General features: G+C 32.1%; 3 protein-coding genes across 3 annotated transcripts; 1 reads left to right on the forward strand and 2 right to left on the reverse strand.

Annotated features, from left to right (window-relative positions):
• The first annotated feature begins 305 nt into the window (after nucleotides 1-305).
• Nucleotides 306-5437, forward strand: LOC111717068 (6-phosphogluconolactonase). The gene is made up of 10 exons (XM_023492584.1): nucleotides 306-411; nucleotides 797-996; nucleotides 1410-1505; nucleotides 1760-1819; nucleotides 2418-2479; nucleotides 2821-2910; nucleotides 3637-3724; nucleotides 4275-4396; nucleotides 4525-4665; nucleotides 4865-5437. Exons 1-10 carry the CDS (start codon nucleotides 354-356, stop codon nucleotides 4953-4955), a joined length of 1008 nt encoding a protein of 335 aa, XP_023348352.1. The 5' UTR covers nucleotides 306-353; the 3' UTR covers nucleotides 4956-5437.
• Nucleotides 5438-5525: 88 nt separating this feature from the next.
• On the reverse strand, nucleotides 5526-8078 carry LOC111717069 (uncharacterized). Its single transcript, XM_023492585.1, has 4 exons — nucleotides 7852-8078; nucleotides 6499-6677; nucleotides 6200-6236; nucleotides 5526-6092 (listed from the first exon to the last, which is right to left on the reverse strand). The coding sequence occupies exons 1-4, from the start codon at nucleotides 7960-7962 to the stop codon at nucleotides 6060-6062; spliced, it is 360 nt and encodes a 119-aa protein (XP_023348353.1). The 5' UTR covers nucleotides 7963-8078; the 3' UTR covers nucleotides 5526-6059.
• A 3-nt stretch (nucleotides 8079-8081) lies between these two features.
• On the reverse strand, nucleotides 8082-16765 carry LOC111717067 (collagen alpha-1(II) chain; the record flags this gene model as incomplete). The annotated part of the gene is made up of 9 exons (XM_023492583.1): nucleotides 16654-16765; nucleotides 15774-15855; nucleotides 15109-15198; nucleotides 12874-13047; nucleotides 12288-12384; nucleotides 10676-10732; nucleotides 9837-9915; nucleotides 8837-9399; nucleotides 8082-8743 (listed from the first exon to the last, which is right to left on the reverse strand). Coding segments are annotated over exons 3-9 (1716 nt in total), but the record flags the coding sequence as incomplete, so codon positions are not given.
• Between the last annotated feature and the right edge of the window lie 3380 nt (nucleotides 16766-20145).

Genomic DNA, 20145 nt, shown 5'->3' on the forward strand with positions numbered 1-20145 from the left:
ATTTAAATATTTTTGATACCTTTCAGGTTTACATATTTCATGTATTCTAAAGAGTTTCCTTAAAATTACCCCCTGGATGCTGATTTCACCTAAACATTTCTCAATCTATATTATTACAGAATTTCCAAGAATAAAGCAATTGAGTCTTTGTAACAAATTTTCTAATTTAAATGTCTTTGCAACCCAATGTCGTAGACCTTAGTTATTTCAAACTATGAATTCAAACAATTTTTTTGAGATATCAAAGGTTTACTCCATCAGGTTCAGAGATATACGGATTAGAAAATTTGATTTTGTGGCAAAGACTCAACTCCTTTGTAATTATTTAGATTGAGCCAAATCCTGCGTTTATAATGAAGCATCCAGCCCTTGATCTTGTTTATATGACGACAGAGGTTATAAATGATTCAGGTGATAAATAATATTTATCTATTTTTCATAATTAACAATATTTACACACATTTGAAAACAAATATATTAACTCGGGAAGACGGTTAAAAAATAAACATGTATTAACAACTCCTGAAATTAATAATGTTTAAATTATAATTTTACGAAAAACATGAACATTTAGATAACAAAATAATATGTGCTTTAAGCTTTAAAACTGAATATTTAAAAGATGAAGTTAAACATGAAAGTGGGTTTGGAAAACTTGCTTGAAAATTCTTAAGAAGAATTTCATTCTACCTTTATAATTATATTCCAGAGGTTTCATTATTCCATTTATAATTGCTTGGAATTTCTTTTTATTTAGTAGACCATTATGTTTTATATATTCTCTTAAATTATCCAGGTAGTGAGGTACTGACCGGAGCACTGAACCGTTCTACCGGTCAGGTTACGGTCATAGACAGGAAGAAGGTCCACGGTCGGTCAACATGTCACCTGGAGTGGGATTCCGGCTACAAACATTTGATTGCGGTCAGCTACTGGGACAGCAAGCTAACTACCTTCGCGGTCAGCGAAGATGGATCTTTGGAAGATGCATTCCAGGTTTTCATTCTTTACATACAAATTAGGCATTTTTTCCTTCATTCTGATGGAATTGAGTTTAATAAGATCATGTTAAAAATATTTTTTCTTCTTTCCTCGAACGCAGTAATAGACTTATAACTAAAAAGGATTGAGATTGATTGTATCTAGAGGTCGGAACTGCACAAATCTACACGTGCAGTAAATTTTCCGTTGAAATGATTTAGTGCTTAATCTGTAAAAAAAAACCGCTAACTCGTATTTTTGTGATCTCTTATTAGGCAAGAGAACATTTTTTCTAGCGTAGACCTTCGCTTTTTCAAACTATAAACTCTGCCAGATCAAACGCTAACGTTTCAAATTTCGATGGTTTACACCATCAGGTTACAAATATAAAGGAATAAGAAAGTTTAAGTTTTGAGTTTGTTTATTAGGTTTACTCTGATCCTGGAGCCTGGTATGTTGATAGTAAACATCCTGATAGAGAAGAACATCTAGCACATAGACAACGTTGGCCTCATCTTCATCAGGTACAGTACAATGCAGAATATCTTCAGGACACGGTTCATGATTATTTTTTAAATAATTTATACAATTTATTGATTTCATTACACAATAATTTATATTAACCCGTTTCTTAAATCATTGGAACAATGATAAAATGATGAGGAAATACTGGCACCGTTCTGCTTCTTTAATGAATTAAATTCACTTTAGCTTGATTTTTATTAAACCTTGGATATAACTATTTCATTTTTGTTCATTACATTTGATCCCTTGTTAGGTTAATCTTGATCCATTCAGCGGTAAAATATTCCTTGTTCCAGATCTAGGAAGGGATCAGGTAATTAAAATTAGGGATCCCTTTATATTTTGTATAACAAATATGGAAACTAGGGTGTTTTAGAAAAAAATAAGGATCCCAGAATGTTTTATAAAACAAATTAGGGATCATAGAGTAAATCATTAAACAAATTGTTTATCACTACAGGGTGTTCCAAAAACAAACAAAAAAAGAAAAACAGTGTTTTGTGTAAAACAATAGTCATCAATGAGTTTTTATAAAAAAAAAAAACTAAGGATCGCTGTGTGTTTTCTAAAAGTAAATCAAGATAAAATGTTGTTATTTACAATATTTTAATTAGTTGTACGTGTAATTAGTTGTACGTGTAAATAGTTGCATGTTTAATTAGTTGTACGTGTAATTAGTTGCATGGTAATTAGTTTACGTGCAATTAGTTGTAATTGTAATTAGTTGTACGTGTAATTAGTTGTACGTGTAATTAGTTGTACATGTAATTAGTTGTAAGTGGAATTAGTTGTATGTGTAATTAGTTGTATGTAATTAGTTGTACGTGTAATTAATTGTATGTGTAATTAGTTGTAAGTGTTATTACATAATATACATGTAATTAGTTGTAACTTGTAATTGTAATGTTTAGGTTCACTACTTCAGCATAAAGGCAGGATGTATAAAACATCTAGGAGAAGATCAGATCACAAGGAAAATATTTATCTTTTCAAAAAAATGTTCAGAACATTAAAATTAAAATACAAAAGAGAAGATTATGTTTCTGAAAAAGTTTTGACTATTTTTTTTTAGAAACAAATAATTTTATATTTTCGGGGACCGGTTTTAATTTGAGCCACCAAAGGTGAAAGATCAAGGAAGAGTTTGAGTCGGTACATCAAATTAGAACCGGCGATAGGCAGTTTAAAATCATTGAATTCGAGGCCCCGAGCTTTCTGAAAGTGTTCGTCAATTGACATACAAATGCATCTTTTTTCAAAACTATATAAACTTTGTTTTTACAAAACCTTAAATAAAGATAAAATATAAACTAGGGGTCGGGGACCCAGGCACATGGAGTTTAATATCAAGCATCAAGTTGTTTATATCTGTGGAGAATTAAACAATACTGTTACTGTACTAAAGTATGTATAAATTTTTCAACATTTTTCACCATTTTTTAAAATTTTTCTAAATTTTTCAATATTTTTCAAAAATTTTCAAAAATTTTCAAAATTTTTCAACATTTTTCAAAAATTTTTAACATTTTTCAACATTTTTCAACATGGTCTTTTTATTCAAAATTCTTTAATTCAGTACGCTGCTTCAACTTTTTTTCTGCTATGAATGACAATTTTGATTTGGAAAATATGACAAATGTGACCAAACTATCAGTGTCTAAAATCCAAAAGTTAAAAAGTTTTCTTAATTCTACGAAAAAACTAATTGAAATCTTCATTGAATGATACTAAAAAAAGGTTAAAAAGTATAGTTTAAGAGACTATACAGGGGTAATTTCAAATAATCCTTCAAAAGAGCAATGCCATATACACAAGAGTGCTTTTTAAAAAATTGTCAAGTATGAATTAGATATCAATGTTTATAATTTTGAAAATTGATTATTGTCAACTGTGGTTTCACTACGAAAGTAACTTGCACATTTCTACTACAGGGAAACGTGTTGTAGTTATTAGAATTAGACACTTCTAAACCTAGAAATACAACAATAGCTTCCACATTTTTTATTTGATCAGATAAAGCTTTCAAGGAAATCGTTGTAAACCGGGCATTGTAATCTTTTTATTGGTGGTTAGTCACAATTGAAAGTCCCTTTAACGATTAACACATTTTTTAAATGTAGTTTTTTCTAGGTACAATCCTACCAAGGTTGAAGATGTCCTGAAAGGAGATTTCTCTGGTCATGTTTCCGAAGGAAACTCTCTACTATCAAAAATACAAGTAAGCTTTGTTTGTGTTTCTGATCAGAACTTAAGAACCCCGGGACAGAATATAATAAAATTTAGATTGGGGAACTGCAGAGGACCAAGGGAATGTTCTTAGCTTGGTTTCAACTTGAGTATATTCACATATTCATATTGAGGCAAAGCAGCGTTCCCAAGCTAACATTAAAGAAATTTCAGCAAATATCATCTGCAATATTATTTGTCTAGATTATTCTTTTAATACTCAATCATAACTGAATTAGAATAAAATAATGAGATCTATATAATACTATTATTACCATAGATAGCAGTGTTTTTATTCAATTTTGAATGTATGATTTCAAATGTTTATGAACAAGTGCATGTATATTGCCAACGTCAAGTTGTATAACAATTAGAGTTTTAACAGACCATTTCAGTATTTTTCCTTGATAAAGTTTACATCAAATTTACGTAATGGGGAAAAAACAGAATTAGATGTTTCAAAATTAAATCAATTTAATTTTAAACTCTTGATCCCATCTTTAAAACTTAATTCTCCAAAAATAGAAAGTTTTCTTATTTAGGTTATTAGTACTGTTCCCAAGGACCTGGGTTCTAAATCTACAATAGCTGAGATGCGTCTTCATCCTTCCGGGGGATTTCTTTTTGTTGCAAACCGAGGAAATAATTCTATCGCAGTTTACAGGTGGAAATCTTTTATTCGATTCTTTATTAAATATGATTTAAAACTCCTCGAATTTTCCCTTGTGTTAAAAACCTCGTTCAAAAATGTCTTTTAATTTTGCAGAAAAACTAAAAAACTGTTTGTTTTAGAGTGAGTCCTGAGAACGGAAGTTTGTCCTTGGTGACAATACATTCAAGTTTAGGAGCTTTCCCTCGACATTTTAATTTTGATGTAACTGGTCGGTTTCTACTGGTCGGAAACCATGCTTCAGATATGATAGTTGTATTCAGGTAAGGATAAATCACGATCAGCTGATCAGCTGATCGTTTCATTCAGCAGGTACATATTCATCATCAATCAAGCAGAGTAAACAGACCCTTTTAACTAAATTAGTGATTTAATTAGTGTCTAGTAAAACATTTGCTTTTTCAACATTGGAAAAAAATCTAGTCCAAAAAAATAATTTTGCTAATTTTTCTTGTTGTGTAGGATTCATGATAATGGTTGCTTGGAGCTGTCTGATCTTCTTGAGGGAATTCCAAGCATTGTCTGGGTAACCCCGGTCTCTCTCCAAAATTAAAAACCATTGTATTATTTTTATTTGACATGTGATCCCCAAGTCGTATGTTATTGTTATCTGGTATTTTTTATCATGTTTTTTTTGTTGTACGTTTTACATAAACTCAACAAGAATAAACCTCTCACCAAGAATGATCAATTACAATATTAGTAATTAATGATCTCCCGTAAACAAAAATAAGCATGAAAATTGAATAATCAGAAAGCAAGAGTAAAGCAAATTTATTTAGTTTCAACTTATGTACTAGAAATTTAAAACGTTACTCTTTTCAATAATTCTTTTAAATATTAGATTTTAATTTGACTTGACCCAAATCTGCAGTACCTAAGCTATAGTTATAGCTAGAGATTCCTGCAGAAATAAAGTTTTACCAATAAAACAATCAATGTTTAAATAAAATGTATTTGAAAATTAACAAAACATGGTGTAACTACATAACAAGATAAATAAACAAAATAAATCCATTAGTAAAACAGTTTAAATTGACTATAGATGTAAAATGACTAGATAGATCCTGAACCTTGAATTTATTTTAGAATAAATTGGAAAACCTCCCTTTTTCTTGATAATTTACCGGGGCATTAAATTCAAGATGGCCGCCATTGTACACGCGGATATTTAAACTCATTAGGCGGAAGGGTGGATGAAATAACGTACTGAAGTTTAATTAAATAAAGTACATTTATTTGTCTTTTTAATTCCGTATTTTATAAAAAGTTTGATGATACTTATATTCATTGATGCAAAAACGAATTAGTAGTTGGTGCACTTTTCCGACATTTGTTTCATGGTCGGGAGAATTCATAATAAATCACACTTCTAAATAATCCAGGCCAGGGTAAGAAAACCGCAGTTAGTCCTAGAATGTTTACAAAGAGCAAAAAACGATTTAAAAATATTATCGATAAAAACTTACTTCCTCGTTAAATCACAATATGTTTGGTCAGATTATTAAAAGCTCTTGATAATTCTTTTTTAAAAACATAAATAACAGATGTTGAAAACTTTCAATATGTTGAATAAAAAACGATAACAATCTATAAGTAACAAAAACTAAAAATGCCCAAAATTAATCTTGAAGATTAATGTGATAGGATTCGTTTCTCAGACTTTTTCTGTGGTATCCTTTTCTCCCTGCTAAAATTGAAATCATTTCTAATAAATCAACATTTTTGTATAAATCTAAATAATAGATTTATTTAATAAATTCCTATATTTGGTTTTTAATTTTGATTTAAATTTTCCTTGAATCGGGTTGGATATGGTTTCCCCACTTTCTTCCTGAAAAATGTTAATATTACAAATAGGAAACAAAACTTTAATTGAATTTTTAAATCGTTTTTTTTATTCAACAATTGATTTCACTTTTAGTCGAAATTTTGTACAATATCATGAAATCAAATCAAAAGATTAATATTTCAAAATGTATCTTTATAGATGTTTGTCGTGTAGTTATCGAGTGTAGATAGGACAAAAACAAAATAAAATAAACCTTTTTTTAATATTAACACTTTAGGAAATCCAAATTTGCAAAAAGTCCTACCTATGAATGCTTGAGGGTGGTGCACCCTTCGGTCTGGGAATATGGAACGGAATTGATCCACGTGCTCGTTTCTCATGCGAAAATTCTGGCGCATTTTCAATGTTCAGAATTTGGGCTCGAATGTCGTCTTCCACTTGCTTCTTATTCACCTTTTTCAAAGAATTACTTTCAAGAATTTCCTAAAAAGTTTAATATTACTAATAAACATATTACATATTACGGTATTTTTACACTGAAGGTTTGCAAGAATGGGAGAGGGCCCAATCAATTGAGACATGCATTCTTATAGATTTTTGAAATATCCCATTTTTATTGATGTGCCATACTTTTTCGAAGATTAATTGATAAACCTTTGTTTTGCACATAACAGTTGTAAACAAATGATAGATTCAGTCATAATATATTTTATAAAATGAACAAAACATTTTTTCAGCTTCAATAAAGTAATTCATCAAGTGAACAAAACATTATTTTAACTTTAACAAGGTAATTAATCAAGTGAACAAAACATTATTTCAACTTTAATAAATAAAGTAATTCATCAAGTGAACAAAACATTACTTCAACTTAAATTAAATTAATTCATTAAGTAAACACAATGATTATTTCAACTTTACTTCATTTTCAAATTAATCGATATATAAACTTTCAATTCAAAGCTCTTCATTTTTCAAACAAACAAGAAGAGATTACTACTTTATTTATATATAAAGAAGATATTGATCTAATTTACATTTATGCTAATACATCCACGCTTTTAATGATAGACAAGTTAATAATACATATAATAATGATTTCATTATCAAGCAAATTGAAGTTGTAAATTTTCTGGCAGTTATTCATGCTAATCATATTCAATCGAAAATTTAAATACATGTTTTAACGTTGTTATAACATTGTTATAACGTTGTTATAACGTTGTTATAACGATGTTCTTTTAATATTAAAAAAATATATGCAGTGAAAGTGTGAGAGCTTGCAACCTTTGAATAACTGTGAAATTTGATATAATTTTCTTGCTGGAACTTTGACTAAATGTCAAGCAATTTCTAAGAATTTAGCTAAAACGCATATTCAATAAAAATAAAGGAAAAAGCTTTAACTTAATATTATTAATTGAATATAAAAAAAAATTAAAGGGATTGTACGCATTGTTGTTATTCTATGTTACCTCCTTTATTTATGCAGTAGAAATGAGCATTTTACTTTTATAGAGAATTAAAAATTTTCAGTTTTAAAGAGATAAAATAAAATAAAGTTTGTAAGGGTATCGTTATAAATCGGACGTCCCCCTCTATAAATGAAGAGTCTCTTGAAATTACGTCTACAGTCTCTTTAAATCTTAAAATCTACCTGTTTGATAGGAGCAGTTTCAACCACAATATCTTCAAGTTTACTAAACTTCTTAGCTCCAAACTCAGCCAGATTTTGAGATTCAATCCCAGAATTTTGATCCCAATTCATCGGCCCGATCTCAGGCTCAAAACTTCCCCGCAGACTTGTATATTCATCTGGTGTTACTTGTTTAAACGAATGTTGACTTCCTGTCGAGGAAAATGCATCAGATATAATCGGAAGAACTTTTGATGTGAGTGATGCTGTTGCTGTAAATGATGTTGTTGTTGTGGATGATGCTGTTGCTGATTAAGTTGGGGTGGTCCATAGTTGTTTTGAATAGGTTGCACATAAACTGGAGGTGCAGGCTCATAAACTGGGAGTTCCGGAGCTCCATAGCTCGCAGGAGCCTCTATTGCCTCTCCTTTAGGTCCTGGAAGTCCTCTAGGTCCCGGTGCGCCAGTCTCTCCTTGGACCCCTTGAGGTCCTACAGGTCCCATAGGTCCAACAACTCCTGGAGCTCCGTCTAGTCCTGGAGGTCCAGCTGGTCCAGGAGCACCATTGCTGCCATCCTTACCTTGAGGTCCAGTTTGTCCTACTGGTCCTGTGGGTCCCGGTGGACCCTTGTCGCCAAACCGTCCTCTAGGACCAGCAGCTCCAGGAGGACCTTGTGGTCCAGGTAGTCCTTGTTGTCCTGGCTGTCCGTTCTTCCCGTCCTTACCCGCAGGACCCTGTGGTCCAGGGTTCCCTGGAAGACCGTCCTTGCCGTCTTTTCCTGGATATCCTGGATTACCCGGAGATCCATCATTTCCAGGTGGTCCTCTTATACCTGGAGTTCCAGGTGTTCCAGGGGATCCGTTCCTGCCTGGTTGTCCATCGTTCCCGGGTAGTCCAGGTGGACCAGGAGGTCCTTAACATAAGCATGTTAAAAATTTTTCAAACTTTGATACTTAACTCTCATTTTTATTTATTCCAAATAATTCAAACTAAACCTGAAACTAACCTTGACATTGTTGAGATTGACAAAATCTTTCCTCCGCCGCCTCCCCCCAGCATTCATCTCCGCCATTCAACGCTGGACGTTGCTTGTACCGAGTTCGATCTTGAGTACACACCGGGAACCCAGAATCTGCACCATAGATCGGCAGTGGTGGAGGTGCACCATACTCAGGAATTGGTGCACCATATCCTCCTGCGCTAGGAACTGGTGGATTATACCCCCCTGAAGCTGGTGCAAGGGGTGAGGAGCTGAAGGGGGGTGGAACAGCAGGAGCTTGTTGATGACCTAATAGACTAATGAATTGGTTGGAAAGCTGAGGCTGATCATGAGCATGAGGAGCATGATCATGTCCATGAGGATGATGATGTCCGTGACCTCCAGGTCCATCCCTCCGGACCCTGGACCTACCCTGCCTGAGTTGACAGGTTGACCAAGGGGTCCAGTGTCCCCAGGTACAGTGGACCGGGCAAGGACCATCATTACACGGAAAGACCTGCAGAGCAGCTCCGTAGCAGGTTAGAGCATCAGGGTTAGGAAGGAGAAGCTTAAACCCATCTCCGCAGCTCCTATATTAGACATTTTAAAATTCAGATAAAATTCTCACATAAATTATACATTGAAAACATCAAAATCAGCGATAATTTTAGATGGTTCTAATATGTACATATTATATACAAATAAAATACATATTTAAAAACGTGAGTTAATTTCAACATGAATATAAGTGAGAACCTGTATGCAGTGAATCTCGGGATCAAGCCCTGATTGATGGTGAAATATACAATATTAAGCTTTTTTCTTAAATTTTTAAATCCACACCAAATTTCCGACCTCTGGTTTGTAAATATTAAAATATTTTTCCTCCCATCTTCATGTTTTATGTGTTGTACACTCTTAATTTCGAAATAAAAAAATCGCTTTTGTTTAACTAAAATATAAGATTTTCTATTGAATATAAGCATTTTTTCTAATTTCGAAATTCAGAGTGTAGATAAAACCTAACCTGGTACACGGAGTCTCTACGTAGCAGTTCTCCTCCGGAGGAGGGGCTCCGTATCCGGAGTCTCGAGTAGGTCGGAGAACTAAACCAAATATCAAACTTGGGATGAAATAAAGAAAAGTTTTAAATTACTTGTTTAAGCAAAAAAAAAGAATCCATTAAAAAGTTTTTTTTTGGTTTTTAAATAATGCAGTGCGTAGAGGTCAGAGGAAAAAGATCAAAAACATCAATTTAGTTATAAAATATTTTCTGACAGTACTATACAGGGTGTCCCAAAAAACATGGGAATTCAGTGACGAATTGGATATCGTCTTTGTTAAGAATTAGAATTGTAATACCTAATTTCAAAACCCATAATATTATTATATCTGCTAGAATTAATTTTATGAAAAAAGGTAAAAGACTGAAAATTAATGTGTCTATAATGTCTCCGCAAGATGAACAGTGAAGACGGACAAGTTTACTCTGTTTGTATACTGCAATTTTCTTATTTTACATAAGTACAACAGTATGCAGTCAACCCATAAACAAACGAAATGTAAACATAGCAGACGATACTCTTACATATTACTGCTTTCTCAGAAGGAATCACTATACTAAATCAAAGAATTATTTATAAGAAAATATCGAATTCGTCACTGAATTCCCATGTTTATTGGGACACCCTGTAGCTAGTACAGTGTACAGTATACAGTATACACTGTACAGTGTACAGTATACAGTGTACACTGTACAAACAATGAAAGTGTTTTATTTTAGTTTGATGATTTCCCTACAGTGTACAGTATACAGTGTACACTGTACAAACAATGAAAGTGTTTTATTTTAGTTTGATGATTTCCCTGATAAATATCCTTTAGTTTCTTCAGCACTCTCATTCTTCCACACTTTAAACTTTGCTGTAATACAGGGAGAGGTATAAGGCATTAGAATATACAGGGAGAGTTATTCAGCATTAGAATATACAACGAAAATATATATACTGACTACTGATATTTATTATATTCAGGAGTCTGACGACTGACAGCTTTGGTGTGACCAGCCAGAGCAAAAAACATTTAGTGATGTTTGACCCCTGGAGTGCCCTAAGAGAATACTTCAGTACTGTCTTACTTTATCAATATGTCTTGTACACCCCAGAGGTCAAATATCTGGAAGCTCTGCTGTTACAGAAAGAATGAAGAACCGTCAGGCTATGTAACCATCTAGTTGTTTGCTACCCGCGTTCTCTCCTTCCATACATACAGAGTGGATTCCCCGAAGAGAAAGACAAGCAGGTGAGCTGCTTCCACACTATCGTGGTGGCAGCGGTAGGGAGAGTTATTCAGAATATTAGAGTTTACAGGGAGAGTTATTCAGAATATTAGAATTTACAGGGAGAGTTATTTAGCATCAGAATATACAGGTAGAATAATCTAGCGTTAGAATCTACAGGGAGAGTTATCAGGTATGAGAATATACAGCAAGATTTATTCAGTATTATTAAATACAGGGAGTGTTATTACAGGGGAAGAAAGTTCCAAACCGTGATTTGGCCCAGACCTGACACTGAGTATTATCTTTTTTAAAGGTCTATACTTTAATTTAGATTAGCTAAGGCTACATTTTTATAAAAAAAATTAAATACTAAACCCCTAGAAATAAATAAATTTCAATATTTGATGGTTAATGTTTTCATTTTATAGAGCATGTCACATTTCTGAAGCAAATTAAGCGTTTTGGCATTAAACATATTTTTGCATACGGTATAATTATAATAATGAAACAATGAAAAAGTAAAAAACATATTCTGTTCTGATATTTCGACTACTAACATTAAACATTATCAGATTGGATTTGCGCCCAACTTCTATTTCATTTGTAAACATTTTCTCTTTGTATAAATTGCAAAACAAAACAAAAAATCGTGGATTTTATAAAAAAAATATGATTAAATAAACAATAATATACTTTTTTGGATTAATCGACATGGGGTCAAACGATCTAGGGTCAAATGGCATAGGGTAAAACGACCTAAGGTTAAACGACAAACAGTAAAAGACGTGACAACGGGTAAAATACGACAAAGGGCAAAACGACATAGGATTAAAAAGTGAGACAAACTGGAAAATTTCATTTAGACTATTTTTGGTTAATCTGAGCTATTTTTATGTTCATTAGAACTAGTAGCCGCAGCGCTCGGCAACCCTATCCTGTCCTAGCCGCAGCGCTCAGCCCAGAAAGTGTCTTAAACTAACCTAACCCTGAAATAATACATATTTTTATGTTATTTTTATGTTCATTTGAACTACTAGCCCCAGCCCCATTGTCGCGTTTTTGACCGTTTGTCGCTTTACCCTATGTCCTTTGACCATGTGTCTATGAACCCTTTTTGACAACAGAAAAATGGAAAGATTAAAATAATAAAAATTATCGTACTGAAAAATATGAAAAGTTTTAGACAGATGAAAATACCTCCGAACTCTTGATATTCTTCTGGGGCATCATCCCCAGAATACTCATCCGCATAGTCATCCACTCTATCATCTGCTTTAGGGGTTTCCGATACATCCTTGAAATTTATATGTGAGTATTACTTATTACTTAATATTTTCTTAATTAGTTTAGGTGTTTGAAAACTATTACTCCCTAATATTCCAAAACAAATCATTTCCAATATAACGCATTATTCAGGAAGGATCTCATAAAAACATGAAAATTGGATTCCGATTTTGGAGATTACTGTCCCACTGGAAATGAATATTTTAAATGACAACACTCGAAAGAATTAAAAAACGTGAACATTTTCTTCCATATATAACAGATAGGGGTGTGTCTGTTCACCCTTATGAAATCGGCTCAAGAGGATATATATTATATTATATATCTCAAATTCAAACAAAGCAAATAATAAAAAAACTGCATAAGTTCTGCAAACCCAGTGTTGGTTTCAAAGCATTGTGCGAAAATCTACCAAGCCTTGCAGTGCTGTTTTCATAAAACATTTTTAGAAAACGAAAAACACTAAAATTTACTTTTAAATAAATTTACTTTTCCTTACCTTGGAATTAACTGAGTCAATCGTACGAGATGACTTAGTTTCGTTCTCTGAGCTGACCAGCCTACCGAGCCGGCGCGCAGCTACGGGGGCAGGATAACCTGAGTTGACCGGCCAAAGTGCTAATCCGTCAATTGGTTTCCATCCACCATATTCAACCTTCTTCTCAGGAGCACCCTAAATCAACAAAAATTATTTCCAAATCGTAATTGATTTTTTTACAAAATCTTATTAGCTAGTTCCTATGTTTGCAACTAATGCCGAAGTCTTTAGATATTTCAAACTGTAAATTCTGTTCGATCAAAGATGTTAAGAACCTAAGTTTTTAATGTCAAAGATTTACTCTTGCAAAGATATTTGGATTAGAAAATTTGAGTTTGCGGCAAATACTCAAATCCCTGTTTTGAAAATATAAATGAACGTCGAGACCAAATATAATATTGATCAATCCAAATAGCTTCAGCGATCTAGGAAGAGATAACAAATGTCCTTATACTTCCAATGATTAACCTATATCTATTACTTTTAAACTTAATCTGATAATTAACATAAAGGCAAATGTTTTAGTGCTACTGCAACCATAGCTGCTTACGCAACAGATTCTATTGCTTTTATAGTATTTGTTATTATATGTAATATGTTTTCAATAAACATCAACACGGCTGAACCGATCGGGTCTTAATTTTTTGTAAGGCCGGGAAGTTTCTAAACAGTAAGAATTTTAAAAGATATTATAAAATTCTTCAATCAAATTTGAAAAAATATGGAAACTCTTTCTATTGTACGAAAAGAAAATGAAACGAATTTATGACTGTATCAGGCCCGTAACTGAATGTTTGTAAAGGATGCACACAAGGTAAATGGGGGATGGGGGGGGGGGCGGAAGGCACGCGCTCATGTGCCCCCCTCCCGCAAGTTACGACCCTGTAACTATTATAAACATTGAGCTAAAAAGGGCGAGACGCACTCTCAAGTCTGGGAAATTATATTCAATTTATGATTAATATGACAATCAGTAAAATTCTCAAGCTGTTAATATCTTATTAATTAATCAATTAGAAGTTGAATACTACGGAATAATTCATTTAAATCAGTTTCCGGTTTCCATAATAAGTCATGCTATGATGCCTTCAATGCAATATATATCTGTGTTCACTGTACAGACTGTGAGGACATTAAACAACAAACATTATCAATAAATCATTTTTGGACGTTTTAGCTCTTGAGATTTAACTTTGCCATAAATGTGAAAACTCTCAGATTTAAATTTACCATAATGTAAGAACTCGCAGATTTAAATTTACCATTAATGTAAAAACTCTCAGATTTAATTTTACCATAACTGTAAAAACTCCCCGAAAAAAATCAACATTCACTACGAAATTAAAGCATTTGAAAAGAGTCAAGAATGATCGCTATCAAAACTGCGTAAAATTTCATAAAATAAATGAAAAATACACATCTACGATTAACATAATACATAAAAACAGAATACAGTCAAAAAGAGTTTTTTACCAAACATTGATTTTCTAATTATTATATCGTTGCAAACCAACGTAGTATACTGCAGTACCTTTAATATAACAAACTATGAATTCTGTTAAATTAAAAAATCTAAGTTTGAATTATCAAAGTTTATAAAGAATTAGAAATTTTACTTTTGGCAAAAACTCAGTTAATTTTTTAAGAACCTAAAAGAACATTTTGTTCTTTTATATAAAACGCCAGGGGTCAAATAGATATTTTTATATAAAACGCCAGGGGTCAAATAGATATTTTTATATAAAACGTCAGGGGTCAAATAGATATTTTTATATAAAACGTCAGGGGTCATATAGATGTTTTTATATAAAACGCCAGGGGTCAAATAGATATTTTTATATAAAACGCCACGGGTCTAATAGATATTTTTATATAAAACGTCAGGGGTCATATAGATATTTTTATATAAAACGCCAGGGGTCAAATAGATATTTTTATATAAAACGTCAGGGGTCATATAGATATTTTTATATAAAACGCCAGGGGTCATATAGATATTTTTATATAAAACGTCAGGGGTCATATAGATATTTTTATATAAAACGCCAGGGGTCATATAGATATTTTTATATAAAACGTCGGGGAGAAATTGTTGGGAGAAAGAATGAAAAAAGAGGCAATTTCTAGTTTATTATTAAAAGTGTAGGCCTGTGCAAATAGAATTAACTATGAATAAAAATTTAAATTCTAGTAAACCTGAGCTTGTGAATATGTAATCACTGAGGCGTAAAAAATAGAAATTAATATTTTCATCCTTGTCCGTCCTCCTTCTGGTATCATCAACACCTAACAAAAATTCAAATGTTTAGTTTCTAAAATAAGAAATAATGAAAATGTAAAACTAATTCTCAAGACTTGGTACATTGTAAACTAAAATTTTATCAAGCACAAAACTTTAGAAAAATAAAACATTAAAGTTAATGAATCTTAAAAAAAATGATAAGAAACTTTTTGAAATTTCATTAGAAAGCAATATTTTATTTTTTTTGATTTGAAAAAAAAAACAATAAAGAAGGTAAAGCATTTTTTAGAAGTACAAACTAGACCGCACATAAAAATTGCGTGATCCGAACTAGTACAAGGATGCCGTTCTAGTCTTTACCGTACCGGCTAGTCTAGTTTACCCAGTATGTGATTGACCCAATATGTTTTATGCAACAGCTGAACTATAGTGATCGATACTGACACTGTACAAAAGATGAGAAAACTTGCAGATTTTGAATCAATTCGTAGTTCGGTACGTCTGTAAATAGTTTAAAATGTCCTGAAAGCACGACCAAGTTCGTTTCGAGTTTTGACGTCGTTTCATATTAAAGTTTGATTCTGGTTTACCCTGTATCTGATAGTCTGGTTTAGCTTACCTGAGTAAAATCATGTAGAGTTGAAATGATCTGAGGAACTGAGATAACTTGGAGCTAGATATATTTAAGCCTTGATTCCGTTCTTTCTTAAACATTTTATTTGTCATTTTCAGGGTTAGCAGCTGAGATGACGGGAGGGGGAAACTAAGAAGGGGGGGGGTGCAACTCTCCCACGCCACGCCCCTTTAAATTCAAATTCAATTTTGACATTGAATAGATTAAAAAAAAATTGTTTATCATGCAATGAAAGAGAGAACAGTGTATAAATGACACGAAAAAATCAAAAGATTAAGATTAAACAACTGCAGATGAAATACACGAAAAAAAGAGAGAATATTTCAAAGTTCAATTGAAATTTAAAAATCAGCAAATTATCATTAAATTAAACAAATTTGATAAATAATCTTTTACAACTATACCCATAAACAAATTCGATAGGAAGTTCACAACTCTAAATGGTAAAATGCTAGATTTTACAGAAATGCCCCTAAAATATATAGATATACGTAGATTGTGTTCTACATTGTGCTCTATGTAATACATTGATCTCCAATTGCTTTAACGTAAAAAAAAACGTACAGAATACTTATAAACCTTGTATTTTCTGAATGCTAAGGAACTGATTACTTGCCTAAAAAGTCTAGATATTTCAAGCAATGAATTCTAGTTGGTTAAATAGTAAAAGTTTGAAATATCAAAAATATTTAGGTCGCAGATATAAATATTAAATATTAGAAAATAAGAGTTTGAGGTGAGAAATCAGTTTTGTATTTTATGTTTCTGATCCGTCCCGAAACATCCAATCCTTAAATGTTTTTCAGTCAGATCTAATTTATTGTGCGCAGTTTACCAATTAATCTTATTGATTGATAAAACTCACTAGATTATTTCATTCCCGGCGATATCCGACTCCTTGAAGCTCCCGACTTTAACTGACGGAAATCTGTTTCCAGCGGAGATATCAACTCTCGGAGATTTGAACGCGGTAAACGATGGTTCTGCGCTCCATATAAGTATGTATATAGAATTATCCAGGATAGGAAGATACGGATTGCTTATCCTAGTGGAACGTTTCCCTAGTATTCTGCCAAAGTTTGACATCCGTCCAAACACATTCGATTTTCTTCAGAATTTGCCAATTAAATTAAAATGCTTTTCATGTTTCTTTATAATTAACTTCTTCCGAGATAAAATAATAAATAAAAATATAATTCATGTATCAACGTGGAAGGAAGCTTGAATTACTAATAAAATCAGATTTAAAAGTATCTGGAGAAAGTTTCAATTTCTAGAGTGGAATGTCGGATTCACAGCATCATAAAGAACAAATGTCGGATTCACAGCATGATCAAGAAGAAATGTCGGATTCACAGCATGATCAAGAATAAAAAATAAAAAAAAATAAAGATATAAAATTAAATAAAAAAATACCTGTAAATGTCATAATTAAAAAAAAATTTAACTTTCTATTTTTAACATACCACTATTTTAGGGTGAAATATCTTTTGCACTAAAGATTGATCGGACTATAAGTACGGACATACTAACGTAAATATACGAAAGTTCTTAACCAGAAAGTTGAGCATATACGAATTTTACGTAAACCTAAAAATACGTATACCTATATAGATATAATTTTAGATTTTCTATAAAATGATATTCCAGGTCCCAAAAGGTTATATAGCATAAATTTATGAAGTACACCTGCAGTATGGAAACATTCTCATGGTCAGATTTAGAAATAGAGATTTCAAAAAATCTATAAATTTTCTTACAATCATAATAAACAGATTTGTTAATTTGTTAATTAAATGTTCCTTGTGGGTTTTTACTATTTTCTCCAAAATCATCAAATAATTGTGAAAAATGTGGCTTTTTCAGGCTAATAAAAGGAAAAATAATTTTTCTTTGCTTTTCATTTAAAAACCCTTAAACATATATGCTGTCTAAATTGTGAATTTGTGTTAATGACTTCAAGATAATTTGCAAACGTGTTGAAAGTACTAGCACTAAAGCTGACCATGGGAGAAGCTGAAATGCTAATAGTAACATTAATCTCTGGCAGGTTAAAGTAATCCTTCAATATATCTTTCCACACTCTCTGATCTTTATCCAGTGAATCCAGTAATATCTGATCCCATCCTTTCCCTTTTAATCCTGCAGTCTGAAGCTTTATCATTAGTTTGATTGGTTCAAAAATACCACATGGATCGAAAAATTGAAATACAATCATACTCCTGGTCAACTGAACATTTTCCAACAGGTTTATTATTAAAACCAGTCATTGTAAGATCCACAACCATCTTAACCAGTGTAGAGACAGAATCAGCTTTGGAAGGGAGCATTAATCACAAGATCTTGCCTATACTTCTCCATAATCTACAGCTTGACCATGAATCCCTTATCCACTAGATTCTTGTAAACCTTCATCATTCCTTATTTAACCAAATCACTTTTTCGACAATGGCTCCAATAAACTCGCTCAGCCTGAGCGTAATTACTTTGTCCATGATGCCTGTGCGATAAAAATTGTATTGGTTATTTCAAAAATGGATAATTAACGATAACCTTCCTTTTCTCAATGTCCACATTCACACTCTTCTCAATGAACTCTTGATCCCTGGCTTCCTGCTTGACTTTTACTCAAAATAATGCATGTTATACATTTTGCACATTCAGCACATCTAAATCCAGGACCATAATCAGTCTCTGGATCAGCAATAGCATTCCTGTACTTGGCAATAGGAATATTAGCTTTATGAACACTACACATAATTTCAGAGTCATCCATGATCCTTAGTAAATGATCATCATCATCCCTAGTATTTTCAAATTGGTCAGGGAGTAAACCATTGCAGTCAATGATATAACACTCAGAGATAGGATGAGCTCCACAGTGGTTCCAATGAATTTGTTGGTGACTATAGAGAAACTTCTCTCTTCAAGGTCTACCTCGAGATCTTCTTCAATCCTCTTTCTCATGAAGAATACTGCATTAGACATGGGAGTGACATTACAAAATGATTTATGAGGTCCAGCAAATATGATTCTTGATCCCTGATGGAAGTCTCTTAATCATAACAGGGTCCAGGTTAGCATTCTTGATAACCAGGAGCAGATGAACCCTGAAACCTCCAACATGCTTTGGTAAAATTTCATCTCTTTCACTGTCATCAGCATTTTGCATAAACTCCTCACATATCTCAGTCGGATCATAAGATCCAAACCCTGATGTAACATCATTCATCCCAACACACACTATCTAATGGGACTCACCCTAGTCTCCAGGTCCTAGGATGACTGCATAGTGTTTAGTACAAGTAAAAATATTTTGTAATTATAAACCAGGGGTACTAAACAAATTTTCTTTTGTTCTCCTTGCACACATTCAATGACCCACATTGTTCATGTATTAAAAACACAAGAACAAAAATCGATTTGAATTGAACACAGCCAAATGGATGCCACAACTGAAAAAAATCCTTTTTTTGGACTTCTAACCCTTAAAAAGCACTTTCATTTTTAAAATTTTTTCGAAAAGNTTTTTTTACAGTTAATTACTTTCATAAATTCTAATTTATAGTCGGCTTTTATTTTTGACTACGGGTCTGCAATTTGGCTAGCTGCAGAAAACATCCAAAAAATTCATTTATTTTTATTTTTAAAATTAGCCAAAGTATGATTGAAGGATGGACAAGGAATGGACGATCAAGAAGAAAGAATGAAAAAAAGAAATGTTTCCATCTAATATCATATTGAAATTTTAAAATATTGTAAAATTTAATTAAAATAAATTATTAACGTTAAAAAATTTAGGACTTCGGGTAGTCTAAGAAATTATCTTGTCAAAAAGCTCCTTTTTGTTTGAATAGACTGAAATTAAGTTGAAATACAAAATTAAAGAAAAATTGCTTGATTTTGAGATTGATCGTATTTCGTTTTTTCAAATCAATAAATCCTAGTGAACTCTTGCATTTAAAAATAACGTATAGATAAATTTTATATCTTATAAATATAAATTTTATGCAAAATGTCCGAAGTTTCAGTGCATTAACTTTCTAAGTTTAAAATTAAATTAAATTTTTCCTTTTCAATTTTTCAATAGATCAATTGTTCAATTGACCTTGACGAGAGAGAATAGCAAAAATTATGTTTAAAAAAATCCAACTTTACCAATCTGGTTTAAAATAAAGTTTGTATTTAAATATATTTATCTATTTTTCGAGGTATTGTCTAGCTGTTTATTAAAGGAATATAAATTTTTCATGGTTCTATTGGTATATTTTCGAATATCTGTCTATCTATCTGTCTATCAATCTATCTAACTATCTATCTAACCTATGCATATTTGAGAGCCAAGTATTGCATACAA

The sequence above is a fragment of the Eurytemora carolleeae genome, unplaced genomic scaffold (genome assembly GCF_000591075.1).
Source record: "Eurytemora carolleeae unplaced genomic scaffold, Eaff_2.0 scaffold2322, whole genome shotgun sequence".
NCBI lineage: Eukaryota > Metazoa > Arthropoda > Copepoda > Calanoida > Temoridae > Eurytemora > Eurytemora carolleeae.

Coding starts and splice junctions, on each gene's coding strand:
- LOC111717068 (XM_023492584.1), top strand. CDS start 354: ATGAAGCATCCAGCCCTTGATCTTGTTTATATGACGACAGAGGTTATA. Junction 412..796: donor AGAGGTTATAAATGATTCAG/GTGATAAATAAT, acceptor TAAATTATCCAG/GTAGTGAGGTACTGACCGGA. Junction 1,506..1,759: donor GTTGGCCTCATCTTCATCAG/GTACAGTACAAT, acceptor ATCCCTTGTTAG/GTTAATCTTGATCCATTCAG.
- LOC111717069 (XM_023492585.1), bottom strand. CDS start 7,962: ATGAATTGGGATCAAAATTCTGGGATTGAATCTCAAAATCTGGCTGAG. Junction 6,678..7,851: donor AAACTGCTCCTATCAAACAG/GTAGATTTTAAG, acceptor TAAACTTTTTAG/GAAATTCTTGAAAGTAATTC. Junction 6,237..6,498: donor CCACCCTCAAGCATTCATAG/GTAGGACTTTTT, acceptor AACATTTTTCAG/GAAGAAAGTGGGGAAACCAT.